This window comes from Sinocyclocheilus anshuiensis, unplaced genomic scaffold (genome assembly GCF_001515605.1).
Source record: "Sinocyclocheilus anshuiensis isolate Anshui unplaced genomic scaffold, SAMN03320099.WGS_v1.1 scaffold457, whole genome shotgun sequence".
Taxonomy (NCBI): Eukaryota; Metazoa; Chordata; class Actinopteri; order Cypriniformes; family Cyprinidae; genus Sinocyclocheilus; species Sinocyclocheilus anshuiensis.
In genome coordinates, this window is record NW_015537939.1 from 520,797 (window position 1) to 535,606 (window position 14,810).

The 14,810-nt window shown below is 37.3% G+C and overlaps 1 protein-coding gene across 1 annotated transcript in view; it reads left to right on the forward strand.

Moving 5' to 3' along the window:
• Positions 1-14,810, forward strand: part of LOC107661370 (matrix metalloproteinase-17-like) — a 79,867-nt gene that overhangs the window by 41,971 nt on the left and 23,086 nt on the right. The window contains exons 2-4 of the mRNA XM_016450898.1: positions 687-819; positions 1,051-1,186; positions 13,888-14,174. Coding sequence (XP_016306384.1) covers positions 687-819; positions 1,051-1,186; positions 13,888-14,174 — 556 coding nt within the window. The remainder of the gene's footprint in view (positions 1-686; positions 820-1,050; positions 1,187-13,887; positions 14,175-14,810) is intronic.

The following is a 14,810-nucleotide window of genomic DNA, read 5'->3' on the forward strand; positions in this document are numbered from 1 at the left end:
CTTTAGAAATATGTTCTGGTCAATCTCAACCATTGCTCAGTGATTGATTGACAGTTAGCTAACATGAGTATAAGACAAACTTAATCAAAATTCATCAGATCCATTGTAAATACTTCTTTCTCGCCAAAATTGATGTCACTTGCTGAACGATGGTGTCATTAATGAACTTTTTTTTGCTAGTTAATAAGATATACAAATAACTGACAGGATGGAAAGTGAAATCGAATATGACATGATTACCAATGAAAATAGTTTTCCCAAGAAAAAGCTTGAAACTTTTTAATTACAGTAAAACTGAAGACGCACCTGGGATATATCTTAATGAATGGTCAGTTTTTCATGTTAGAATTTAGTGCATCTGAATAAATTGCAACATCTGCCCAGAGCAAAGTAGTGAAATCATTTGAAATGTCTGTTTACTTAATTATGATTAGTGTGATAAAAGAAAACAAACTAAGATTTTAATCTTTCAAAATTGCAGGTTTCATATTTTAGCCAATTAAACCCAGTACATTTTCATGCCCCCATAAATATACATAATTGATGAGGGATGTATGAAAATGTGCTTCTTAGAAGGAAACGTTTTGCTGTAAACTGCCTGGTAGTTATCTGAAATCTACAATTTTAGTGAAAGTGCCTATTAATTTTGATATAATGATTTTCACAACACCTGTTTTCTACCACAGGATTGGTTGAGCAAGTTTGGCTATCTCCCTCCCCCTGATCCTGTGAATGGACAGCTGCAGACTAAAGAGGCTTTGACGAGGGCCATCAAAGCCATGCAGAGGTTCGGAGGCCTGAAAGAAACTGGAGTGCTAGGTTTGTACGTTTTATTTTCATAATAAAACTCATGTCCACGTTGTGGTTGGTTTTTGTCTGGTAGATACCACCAGTGTAATTCAGATTGGTTGGTTGTCTCATGTTCATCTGGCTTTCTGCAGCTGATAGATTTGCCTTTGCAGTCTACAGGACCAGAAAAGCATCAAAATATCTGCATTCTGCTCACGTGTTTGGGTCTGTGTTTATGCATGCTTATATGTTTCCCTGCAGACCAAGCAACCTTGGGTTTAATGAAGACCCCTCGTTGCTCGCTGCCAGATGTGTCAGAGCCAGATATATCAGCAGGCAGACGAAAGCGAGCGCTAGCTCCTCAGAATAAGTGGAACAAGAGGCATCTTTCCTGGAGGTACATTCATTTTTGGGACTGAGACCATCTGAGTGATTCCTGTCAGACAGCTATACTGTACGTGTCAGAGATGCATTCGATATATTTGAATTCCATGCATACTTGAATTAAAGCTTCAGTGGTAGTAAGAGCTGATGGAAAGAGACAGAATTAGTGATGCAACGAAATGACAGATCTGGGCCAGGGCTGAAAATTCTGAACACACTAGGCTGAAATGGCATTTTGTGAACAAACTAGGATGAAAATGGCATTTTGTGGCAATTTTGGCTTAAGTTTTTTTAGTGGCTGGAATGTTGATGCATATTTTGACTTTATAACTAGAAAATATTTTTGCTAGAAAATAAGAAATTAATCTGATTTATATTGAAATGTATAGCTAGAAAATATTGGGTTATATTCTGACTTTATAGCTAGATAATATAGGAATATTTTCACATTTTACAGAAAGAAAATGAATGGTTATATTCTGATTTTATGACTAGACAATATTGTGTTGTTCTCTGTTCCTATAGTTAGAAAACACTGGCCTATATTGTGGTTTTATAGAGACAAAATATTGGCTTATATTCTGATTTAATAGCTAAACATATTGTGTTATATTCAGATTTTATAGCTAGAAAATATTGGGTTGTGTTTTTCAGCTACAAAATATTGCCTTATTCTTATTTCTTAGCTAGAAAATTGTGGGTTATATTGTGAATTTACAGCTAGAAAATATTGACTTGTGCTCTGATATTATGGATATAAATATTGGGTTATGTTCTCATTTATATTCTGATGTAATAACTAGAAAATATAGGGCTATTTTCAGATTTTACAGCTAGAAAATGTAGGGTTATATTCTAACTAATATTCTGATTTTATTACTAGACAATATTGTGTAGATTCTTATTTCTTAGAAAATATTTTATATACTAATTTTATAGCTTGAAAATATTGTTTTTTATTGTGTTTTTAACAAGGAAATATTAGTTTACAGTATATTCTGATTTTATGCCTAGAAAGTAATTGGCTTATACTCTGATTGATATTCTGATTTTATACTTAGAAAATTCTGAATTATAGCTATATAATACTGGGTTACATTCTTATCTGATAGTATAATATGTTGTGATGTTATCGTTGTATAGAGTATTGCAGATGAGTGTCAGAAAGCCCTCAACACAGACTGTTCCAATTTCCATCACTGAAACTTTCCAAAACGCCAGTGGTTTCTGAGGCTGTCTGTTTTGACGACAGATTGACAATGTGTCTTTTCTTGAAGCGTGTGTTTATGTCATGTGTGTTTGTGTGTGTAATATTGGGCTTTGTTTACAGACAGTTGTCTTGGGTTTCATACCATGTTCTTCTCTGTTTCTCATTACAGAAGGCCACTGTGATCTCACATTCTCTGTGTTGTCAATCACACAGGCTTACGCTTATCCCACTCACCCTACCTATAGAGTGAAATAAACCCCTGCTACTGCCTATTGTGTTTCAATTGGTAAAACATCAAAGTTTAGGCATGTTTGTTACTTGTAGGTAGATTTATTTCATGACCTGGTAAATTAGGTCTCTGTGGACATTGTCCGTGCTGGGAAATATATTGCATTGCGATCAGTATGGCAGTTCGACTAAGGAACATGACTTTAATAATTTATTCCAGATCATCTAGATATGTTTTCCCATTTATTGGAGATGTTTCAGCCCTAATCTGAATGGCTTCATCAGTTGTAGGATGGTAGACACTTTCTTGACATTTAAATACCTGATGAAATACGTAGCTTGATGAGTGCTGTTTTCATTCCTGAGCTCCTATTAAAACAAAACGGGGGTGGTAAAATCAAAGTGCTTCACTATTTTTTCAGCCGTAATAATGAATAAAATCAATATTTTTGGTCCAGATTCTCAAAAGAGATGCATTTTAAGTATGTATATATCATTTTGTCAACATTTAGGAACTACATCAGCATATAGATGGCCTTAAAGCTAATAAACATGGCCTAACCAGCACAAAACTCCCAAATTTTTTACCTCAACGCACACTGCAATATCATAACACCCACAAATCTTAGTGGAAGTTGCTTCTCTGATGTTTAAATGGTAATTGCTGTGTGAAATACAGAGTTCTGGTATGAAACTCTAGATGGCGCAGTCCGATAGGTCTAACTCAATCTGACCTAATGACATCATCACATGGCACAGCTGATTGGTTCTCTCCTGTATCGGTTGCCAATCAGCTCGCTGCTCAACATTCAAATATATGACTAGTGCTTGCCATAGCAGTTGCAGCTTGCTTCAGAAACCCTCCACCTTCCCCAGCTCCACCTGTATAGATCTGCTACGAGGTGATTCATGTATGTTATATGGGGGTTATTTCATGTATGTTATATTTGCAGCAGCAATATTTCTTACATGCTCACAGCAGCATGTTGTGGATGTATTGACAGTAGCAAGTCTCGGTACTTGCTCTGCCGCAGCAGCAGCAGCAGCATAGCAGATCTATTCCACCAAGACCAAATACATTAACATTGTCATGTGCATTACCATGCCAATCCCTGCAAGAGTTGTCATGACAGAACTAGGGTTAAATTGCCATGGCAGACTTGAAAGAACTTTTAAAGTGTGGTCTTTGTCCTTCGTATGCAGGTACAGAGCCATCGGCTTGTAAAGCAATTGTTTTGCCTTGTTGATGTATATTTCTGGTCATTTTTCATGGTTTGTGTTTTTGAAACCATCAGAAAGGTGACTCCCAGTAATTTGTAGGTCTTCAATCATGACTTTGTTCTCTGTGATTAAGTTAAGGTAAAAGTTCACTTGTTGCTCCAAACCCGAATGAGATCTGAGAGCAAGATTTTCAGTGAATAATAACTTAAATTGTGGTCTATCATCAAGAAAATTAATGTATGCTTTTATTGAATAAATAAAAAATCATTCATGTAGCTTAAACAGTAGAGCATGGCGCTAGCGACACCAAGGTCATGGGTTTGATTCCCAGAGAAAGTGTGAACTGTTAAAATGTATACTTTAAAAGCACTGTAAGTCACTTTGAATAAAAGCATCTACCAAATGTATACATTTAAATTAATGTAAATTATATATATTAAAATAGCAGCTTGACTTCTTTTATGTTCCACAAAAGAAAGAAATCTTACAGATTTGAAAAATTGAGAAACTGTTTTGAGCGAACTATTAAATGGACAGACATTCCCATCATCCTAGAGCTGATAAACCCAGTCAGATGAGTTGTGAACATCTTCAACACATACATCCAGATGATCGGGAATAAATTGCTCAAGACATCTGATCTCACAGACATAAACGTTTGGCTTTCTGACTCAGCAGGGTCATTTGAGAGATTAACCAGCGGCAATTGCTTTAATACTTACATAGGAAGCATGGCATCCCCTAAAATTTCCCAACAAAATGTAGCAATGATGTCTTTATGTATGAACAAATAATATACATAACTATTTTAAATATCACTCTGGGTACATTTCAATATTTTAGCGAATGAAAGTGATATATTACACAACACTATCACGCTGGCCTTTGAAGATAATTGAATGTGATTTATGTGACTCATAATGCACATCATATACTGAGTGCTTAGAGATACAGATGGAGATGGAGTCAAATACATTTGAATGTACATGCACATTTTGCCATTTTATAACCGATATCTATGCTTCCTCACATTCTTCGCTCTGTCGCCCTCAGCTTTTGGATTATTTTTGCGTGCGTGACCTTACTTTTTGTTTGAACCTTCCTTTTCTGTGTTGATGAGTTTGGGCAGACCCCACCGTGTGACCTCCACAGAGCCACCCAGTGCTGGCTGGTGTGAAATGACTCCTATAACTGAGCTGGGAGAACTCTGTCAGTTCTTGTACAATTCATGTCAGGAGCTTTGCACCCTGGTTCAGTTGTAGCGACAGAGGTGCGCCAGTACACCAGCCGAGAGGCCGATCGCTGTAATAAAGCCTGTAATGGCTTGTTTTAGGAGCAGTGATAAAAAGCTTGTCCAAGACAATTGAAAAGGGGTGTAAGGAATAAGACAGACAGACAGGATGGGAAAAATACAATGATGGATTCTGAGTAATTATTGCACTGCGCCATCATACAGGTTTGTGTGAGGAGAGATCTTTTAAAATAGGCTTGGGCAAGAGTAGAATCAATAAGAGAGCAAAAAGTACAGACAGTATAAAACTATGAGCTTTGATCAGCACAGGCTGACAGGTTTTTATACACATCAAGATTCTTAAAGGGGTCATATGATGCGATTTAAATTTGTCCTTTCTCTTTGGAGTGTTACAAGCTCATGGTGCATAAAGAAGATCTGTAAAGTTGCAAAGACTAAAATCTCAAATCCAAAGAGATATTCTTTATAAAAGTTAAGACTTGTCCACGCCCTCCTAAAACGCCTCGTTTAAACACGCCCCCACATGTCTACGTCACTGTGTGGGAAGATTTGCATAACACCGCTCAAATGTTCACACAAAGAAAGAAGGCGTAACTTTTATTCTCGCTGTAGTATTGTTGTTGCCGCCACCACCATGTTATGGAGATGCTGTGTGTTTCGTTGTGAAAGCGAAACTACTTTGTTTGGCCTTCCAAAAGAGGACAATATCCGCTTCGTCATGCCTAGAGCTGATCCGTGCTGGTCGCTGAGGAAATACATCAACTTAGTGCTGTGGATCGCCGGATCGGCTTTCACCGTGGATACAGCCCGGGGTCGTCACGTGTGGGTGCCGCAAGCCCGCCGGCCGCACCGTTCTCAAGCCCGCTGGCCGCCGCTCACTCTATCCGCCGGCCTCCGCTCACTCTAGCCCGCAGTGTGTGACGCTGTGTGACGCATTTTATGGAGGACTGTTTCCTGAACCTGCAGAGTAGCCTACAATGGGTCTGTACTCAAAGGCTGTTTCTATAAAGTGGGGCAGTTCCAACTTGGAAAATAATGTTTTTTGAACCTTAAACCGCATAAACACATTGCATTACACCAAATACACAACATAATGTTCTTTTTAGCAACGTCATATGACCCATATGAAGCAATTGTTTCCAGTTTTATTGCAGAAAATATCTAAACATACTCAAATATTAATTTACTTACAAAAAAATGTGGAAGTTAATAGAATTCTCTTGTCCCATAGCAAAATGTTTTTTTGTTCTTGTTTTTTCCTTGCATTAACATACTTAGAATATATTTTGCTTAATATTTATACTTTAAAAAATTTGCTAATGTAAATTGAATTAAGATTATATTCTGAAAACAAGTCAAAATATTATTTAAAGTGCCCCTATTATGGGTTATGAAACGTTCATATTTTGGTTTTGGTAGTCCCCAACAACAGGTTGATAAGCATGCAAGGTCAAAAAACACATTCATTTGCTAATATGCATTTATTTTTACGTTATTTGCTCAACGACTCCCAAATGATTCACTCAACGATTCATTTTTCCAAACCCCTCCTTTGTGTGATGCTAATCTGCGGTTATTGGTCCGATTGGTCGATTTCATTTTCATTTCATCATACCTGTAATGCCTGATAAAGCAGCTTTTGTGAGTGCAGTGCTGCTTTGTGTACAGCTGTTACTGGGGAAACAGCTATTTTAACTAGGGATGCACCGATACCGATACTGGTATCGGTATCGGGCCCGATACTGGTCTCATGTACTCGTACTCGTTAAAATGCCCCGATACCACACAGCATGTGATGAGCGCCATATTCAAACAAAGAAACACAGACAACAGAACAACAGACAGCAGAAAGGAGTTAAGGATGTCTACTACGAAGTATATGTATGCAATGAATATAATGTTAATGGCGAAAGTGAATCTAGCAGCCTGTGTGAAATCCGCTAGGCTGTACTACTGTCCTCATTCTGCATCAGTACAAATAAGTGCACGCGTTGTGCATGTTTTGCTTGCTTGAGTGTTTCTGCATTGACTACAGGCTGTCATTAAGGCTATGGGTTGCCCGACAAAGTATTCATAGTTGTGTAAATACTGTCATACTAACAGCTGTCTGAATAATTTTTGGTTGATAGGGAGGGGGGGTTCAAGTTTTCCCAGGTCTGTGTGCGCAACAAGTGGGCAGGGAATATGCTAATATTTCATGTTGACGAACATGAAGAATCAGAAGAATCGACTCTTTCTTTTGAGAGACAATAACTTTATACACGGTGTGTGTGTGTGTGTGTGTGTGTGTGTGTGTATATATATATATATATATATATATATATATACTTTTTAACTGAATTATCTGAATTAATGAGGATGTTTAAATGTTTTTCTGGAACACAAAACTATTAAGGTCTATTAAATATTTTGCTCACCCCCATCTTGTCTAGTAACAAAAAAGGGAATTTTTAATTCATTTTCATGCCTTTTCTCCATAAAGCAACAGTTCATAATGACTGAATCATTAAGCTGAACTTGAGAATCAAATCAATTCATGAATCACTCTTTTGAGCAGGCTCAATCAGAATCAGTCAGACTGAATGATTCATTCATGATTCAGATTAAATTGTTCATGAAGTGGAGTTCAGCTCACTGACTCCATTCACAGGGGTTCTTGAGTTATCAGTTCAGTAAAGTGAAAGTTTGTCAGTGAATAATGACTCATTTTTTTCTATTCCTCTCAGAAAGCTTTAGAAGACTTGGAATACAGTGTACAAGCCATGTGGTCCACTTTTGTGAAGTTTTTTAGTCATTATAAATTTGGATATTGAGATTCTTTAAAATACCTAATTTTTACTCCAAAGAAGAAAGTCATACGAATTTTGAGTGACATGAGGATGAGTAAAAGCTGACAGAATTTTTTATTTCTGGGTGAAAATCCCTTAAGGTTTTGAATTTTGTTTTTTAAAAACTTTCTTTGGACAAAGTATTACTGTTTTTCTATTTTTCAGACCGTTTAATAGTCTAGACATTTGGATGGCCTCTCAGTGGACACTGATGAATAAATGATTGATCGGCCTGTAAGAACGCAGGTTCAGAGGTCCAGCTGTCTACATATGTATTCAGAACGCATTGACCATCAGTCACAAACCGAGTCGGCCTCTCATCATGACTCCATCATTCCACATTAGATCCTCACCATTCTCTAGGGCCACCGCCTGCTCGTTAACACTCATTAATTACCCAAATAGATTAGGAGTGATTGCTTTGAAGACAATATGTTTTTTCCCTCAGACTCCCGTTGTGTGTCTCTGGGGTTGATTTCCCAGGCTGATTAGTAGGGAGCAGAGTGAAATGGCTTTATGATAAGCATCTCTTTCCTCACCACCCTCCATTACTCCCATCACATTTCTGTCGATCAAACCCCTTGACGCTCCTAATCCTTTCTGTGCCGGCTGAAAATGGGAACATTTCTCACAATAGCTCAATACGCTCCAGGCAATACCCAATGAGAGTGTGAAGGAGCTGTTGTGTGATTTCGGTATCATGGGCATCTATGTGTGCTTGAGCATCTAGCCCAGATGCCTCCACACAATGAGGGCGGAGGTTGTAAATCATTATGCTGTAGTTTAGCCAGATAATCCCACCCATGTCCAAAGGACTCAAATGACGATAATCCATCAGGGTTGGATTTCTTTTCATCCCTCATGGCGTGTGCCTGTTTGATTGGAGAGAGTAACTAAAAACCATAGCACTGAATAGGCTGAGGGGATCTTTAAATGGATAGTGCACCAGAAAGTCGAAATACTGTCATCATTTATTTACCCATTCAGAAACCTGTATGAATGACTTTCTTGTGTGAAAAACAAAAGGACAAACAATTTTTCAGTTATATCACCTGCATACACCATATTTGCTGAATGAAATCCAATACTTGTTTCTTACCAGTTTTGGGGTGGTGATTCGAAAAATAGTGTTTTGCTCTAGCATGTCACACGTTTTCACAAAATATGTTCATTTTGTAGCTTTTTTGCTTTTGACAACCATTTGTAAGGTGAAGAAATCTTGTATTTTACTTTGAACACTTGAAAAACTGCCACAAATATATGATTTAGGGTTGCCCTCGACTAAAACAATGTCTGGTCGACTAGTAGTCGTGCCTTTAATTGCCTACATAGCCTAATAAGTTTTTAAATGAACGCATAAAGCTTGTCACAACACTGGCAGAAGTAATTATTACAAATGTGTCAGGGAAAAACAGCAAGGTGGTTGCATTAACATTTCAATAATTTATTGATAAACTAGCACTTTCTTTGTTTTCAGCTTAAGAGATGAACTCAGCAACACCGACTCATGTCCGCAGTAGTGGATTTGCCTGTATTCATGTTTCATATGGATTACATAATCTGAGAATATTTATTTTCCATTTGAATTGATTTATTTGAAAGTAGACATTTTGCTCTCTATAGATACATATTTATGTCTGAAAGTCAAGCATACACGGAATTTCGGAGTTTCGCACTCAAGTTCACAGAGACAGAGTACAGCAGAAAGCGCATTCTGTTTGCTTTCATTATTTTACAAAAGCACATTTTGTTGTTATTGTGAATGCACACAAATAAACCTAGAGACTTTACAGATTTGAAAGATGTATTACTCTTATCTGTATGAGCAAAGATGAGGGAGTATTTTAAGAGCAAGTGACCGCACCGGCACCTCCATCTGTCCTGCAGTGAGCACTGTTCAGCTTCCACACTCCGCACAGACACTTCAGTAGCGCACATTGAGCAGCCATGTAAAGTTGCTAATACTTACATATTTCAGATGATAAGCCATATTTGAGGTCGATGAATGATAGGCGAGTGTTTAGATGTCCTGCCCGATGTACTTTGTTACCACATAGACCAGCCGTTAACGATCTGTCCATTAAAGGAACACTCCACTATTTTTGAAAATAGGCTCATTTTCCACCTCCCCTAGAGTTAAACAGTTGAGTTTTACCATTTTCTAATCCATTCAGCCGATCTCTGGGTCTGGCGGTAGCACTTTTAGCTTAGCTTAGCATAGATCATTGAATCTGATTAGACCGTTAGCATCTCGCTCAAAAATGTCCAAAGAAGTTTCTATATTTTCCCTATTTTTAGACCGTTTAGCACTCGCTCAAAAATGTCCAAAGAAGTTTCTATATTTTCCCTATTTAAAACTTGACTCTTCTCTAGTTACATCGTGTACCAAGACCGACGGAAAATGAAAAGTTGCGATTTTATAGGCCGATATGGCTAGGAACTATACTCTCATTCCGGTGTAATAATCAAGGAACTTTGCTGCCGTACCATGCATCCAGCAGGCGCAATGATATTACGCAGCGCCTGAAAATAGGCTTATTGGAGGTTACCTAGCTGGGACTATTTTCATGCGCTGCGTAATATCATTGCGCCTGCTGCATTCATTTTTGAGCGAGATGCTAACGGTCTAATCAGATTCAATGATCTATGCTAAGCTAAGCTAAAAATATTGGAGTGTTCCTTTAAATAAACACAAATGATGAAAAAAAAAAGAAAGGTCAACCTGCTGCAATATAACCACTGGCACTCCAGAGCTGATGGGGGCAGCAGAGAGTTTAATTAGCCTATTTTCAAAAATAGTGGAGTGTTCCTTTAAGGACTGCGTGACTTCACCTATGAAATTTTAAAAAAAAAATTCTGCGATTAAGCGACTAATAAAATTTTGGTCGACCAAGCCTCTTCTGGTCGACTAACGATTAGTCGACTATTAGGGGGCAGCCCTATTTTTAAGACAATTTTATGCTTAATTTCCACTTTTTTCCACTTCTTTGTAGATTGTAAGTTTAATAATATATTTTTAATACTTTATTGTCTTTTAAACTTTTGTCATTTGACAGCTTTTGTTATTTTGATAAGTGCATTTTGATAAGCTGATACATATATGTAATTTGACAAATCTTTTCTTTTGTGAAAAAAAAAAAAAGATTTATTGATATTTATTGATATTTTTGAACTCAACATCATCAAATTAGGTAGGCCTTTTTTTTGCAAATCATCAGAAATATTTTTTAAGATGCAGGGCTGTGTAATAAATGGAGACCGAAACTTTCAAGCATCAAAACGGATGAAAAAGCATCATAAAAGTGGTTCAGTATGATTTGAACACTATATTCCACGTCTTCTGATCTCGTACGATAGCTTTGTGTGAGAAACCGATCAAATGTAAGTCACTACTTACTCATAATCTTGTCTTCCAGTGTGCAGTTAACCATTGTGAATCATTCAGTCAGTGAGTTGAATTCAAGAACCATATTGGTTGATTCATGGATCAGTTGGTTCATTGAAAAAAATTTACTCAAAGGAATGATTAATTTATGAATTGGACATTGCAAATTAAAAAAAAAATCTCTGATGAGTTGGATATAAAGATCTTCAGTGAATAACAAACAAAATTTCTGTCTGTTTCATAATTTTACAGAGACTAATTCTAGGAATCATTCCTTTCAAACACCTGCCCGACTGTGTGTCACTCTCAGCGCCTAGTTGTGAGTGTGGAGGATTGATTTGATGTGCGATTAACACCATACAGTAAATGTTCTGTCTGGACCACTGATCTGCAGCGGTCAGACCCGCTGTGAGAATTACCACGGAATAGAGGAAATGAGTTCTTTTGAACTTGTTCCCCCTGATTTCTATTTGTCATTTTCTCTCTTTTCATCCCTTTCCCCTCTTGTCTGTCTAATCAGTCTTGTATCACATGGAGACAAAGAAGGGGAATTGTGACTGAAAATTAAACTTCAACATTTGGCCATTTACATGCTGCTGGGATGGCCAATCTTCCCAGAGGCACTTTGCCTGGCTTTCAGGTTAGCTTCCACTGCTAGTGCCTGTATAACCAAACGACATGAAGAAAAAAACTGCCTTGATTATTCTCCAATTTATGCCAGCCATCTATTGAAACCCTGCCAAGGGCACATTATGGCGAAAATGGATGGAAAATTGAACTAGAAATTCATACCGCCTTCCATAGCTCCTTACATTTTCATGTGAACTCATATTAGGGTCTTCATACTGTTGCTAGGACAGACTGAACTTATTGCATGTAAACCTGTTCTATCAGGAAATTTCAAGGAAACAGAATGGATTTCATAAGAAAAACAAAAAATTGCACTAATGAACTAATTGGGGAAAAAATGGAACCCCAGAAAAGTCTACTATCATAAATGTATTTACCTATAAAAAACAAATCAAATAAAGACATGCATATATTTCTCCCCACAAAATTATAAATCATATGTATTTTCTTTCTTACTGTTAACTTAAAAATAATAAGAAAATCATGTATTTCAAAAAATGATATTTATTACATACAAAATTATATTTATGTATTTTATATATATATATATATATATATATATATATATATATATAACTAAATATTAAATATGCATGTGCATGTCTCTCTCTCTCTCTCTCTCTCTCTCTCTCTCTCTCTCTCTCTCTCTCTCTCTCTCTCTCTCTCTCTCTCTCTCTCTCTCTCTCTCTCTCTCTCTCTATATGCATGTGCATGTCTCTCTCGCTCTCTCTCTCTCTCTCTCTCTCTCTCTATGTAAACTATTATATAATTGTTCTAATTATTTATAGTAATTATAAAATTACCCCATACACATATATATATATAATGCAAATAAATGCAAAATAATTTTTAATAAAAATAGCATAATTTATATTAAATACAATTATAGTACATTTTCTTATATACTTGTTCTTTTCATGTCTTTTCTTTAATGTATCTTTTTCCACAAATTATTTTTTCACCAAATTTTTATTTTTTTTGGCATTTAAAATACGTATTTTTTTGGCACATTTCCTTTGCAACACTTGACCTAGACTATGATTATCTTAGGTTAGGCTACACCATGAACCTGAGCACCTATTTGTACCTTTCAAACTTTAGATTTGTATTCTTTGCTGTGTGAGAAATGCTTAGGATGTTTACTGCATGTCTGGTACAAGTCAAACAGAAGAGCAATGGGGTTAGATGAATTAATGTACAAACCGTGTAGCACATCACAGAGAGAATGTTAGCACACAAAGAGGTCACTTAGCTCATTGTAAATGCAGCTGGGGGCAGTGCTGACCTTGGCATGGCGCTACTGTGCATCTCCAACCTTTCCTTTTGAACCAACCCACTGTAAACTCAGCCGTTATCACATGTACTGCAATAGATGTAAATCTACATGCTGACCTTGAGCAACCCGTTCGAATACGCTACCAGCACCCAAAGTGCCCTAATAACTCCATTGGGAGAGTCAATGTTCTGCAAATGTAATGGAATGCCTGAACCCAGTGCTTGTGCAGAAAGGATAAGTGTATTTTGTGCAGAGGGCACACTTTTTAGTGGGCACTTACAGAGCCGGCACTCTGAAATTAATTTCTCATCGATCTTTCTCTGTACCCTCAGAAAGAGGGCTCAAATTGCCCTTGGAGGAAGTGATTACCATGATTGTGGGGTGCATAGTGGACCTCCAAATCACCCTTACTTGTTTCCGAATTACCTTGAGTAAAAGAGAAAAGAGAGGAAGAAGATGTTTTGTAACTCCTAAATGCATTGCCATGGAACTAACTCTGAGTTAGAAAGAGCCGCGAGACGGGTTTCAGAACCGTTTTTGACAACCCGCTGCATGTCTTGTCCTATTTATGCATTCAAAGCAATGTTGAATTTATCTTCTAGCACTGTCGGTGGTCTTACAAAGGGATTCTTGTCTATTTCAAGCCACTGTTTCAAACATTAACTCATGTTTCTGCTTTCACAGGGTAAGGACGTTTCCAAAGGAGTCAGCATTGCTGGGCCGGGACATGGTGCGGGCGCTTATGTACTATGCCCTGAAAGTGTGGAGTGACATCGCTCCTCTCAACTTCCATGAGGTGGCGGGGAATGAGGCAGACATTCAGGTTGATTTCACCAAAGCAGATCATAATGACGGATACCCTTTCGACGGACCCGGTGGCACAGTAGCCCACGCATTCTTTCCTGGAGAACGATTCACAGCGGGCGACACGCACTTTGATGATGATGAAGCCTGGACCTTCAGATCGCCAGGTAAGACAGCATAAGGTATATGAATGAGAGGAAATTGTTCACTGTATTCATCCAAGGAGCTCTGTAGCTTTTTTTAATAAATTAATTCAATTAATAGTTTTTTTATTATTCATTTGCCAAAAAGCTGATGAAGTTTTAAAATGTTACAGTACTGTTTTTTTTATGTTTTTGAAAGAAGTCCCTTATGATCACCAAGGCTGCATTTATTTGATCAAAAAATACTGTAAAAACAGTATTATTGGTAATAGGGATGGAACAATTACTGGTTTGACGATAAATCATGATAAAATTCCCCACGGTTAGTATTACTGTTTCATATTTTAATTATCATTAAAACCTTATTCGATTACCACAATTTGAACAATTCAGGATAAATAAATACTATCCAGCACAAAGCACAGTTTAAATAGCAGTCTCACGTGCGCAGAGTAGGTCCGTTTTGTGTGAAAACATGGCGGGAAAGCTGGGAGGTTTTAAAAGAGTGCTAAGGGAATTATACGAATTAGGGATGCACCGATACCACTTTTTCCAGTACTCGCCCTTTACTGGTAGTCCACTGTATGAAGAAGTTTTGGGTATAATATATCACAGTTTAGTTTATTTTGCTATCCTCACTTTACATAAATGAACTATGGT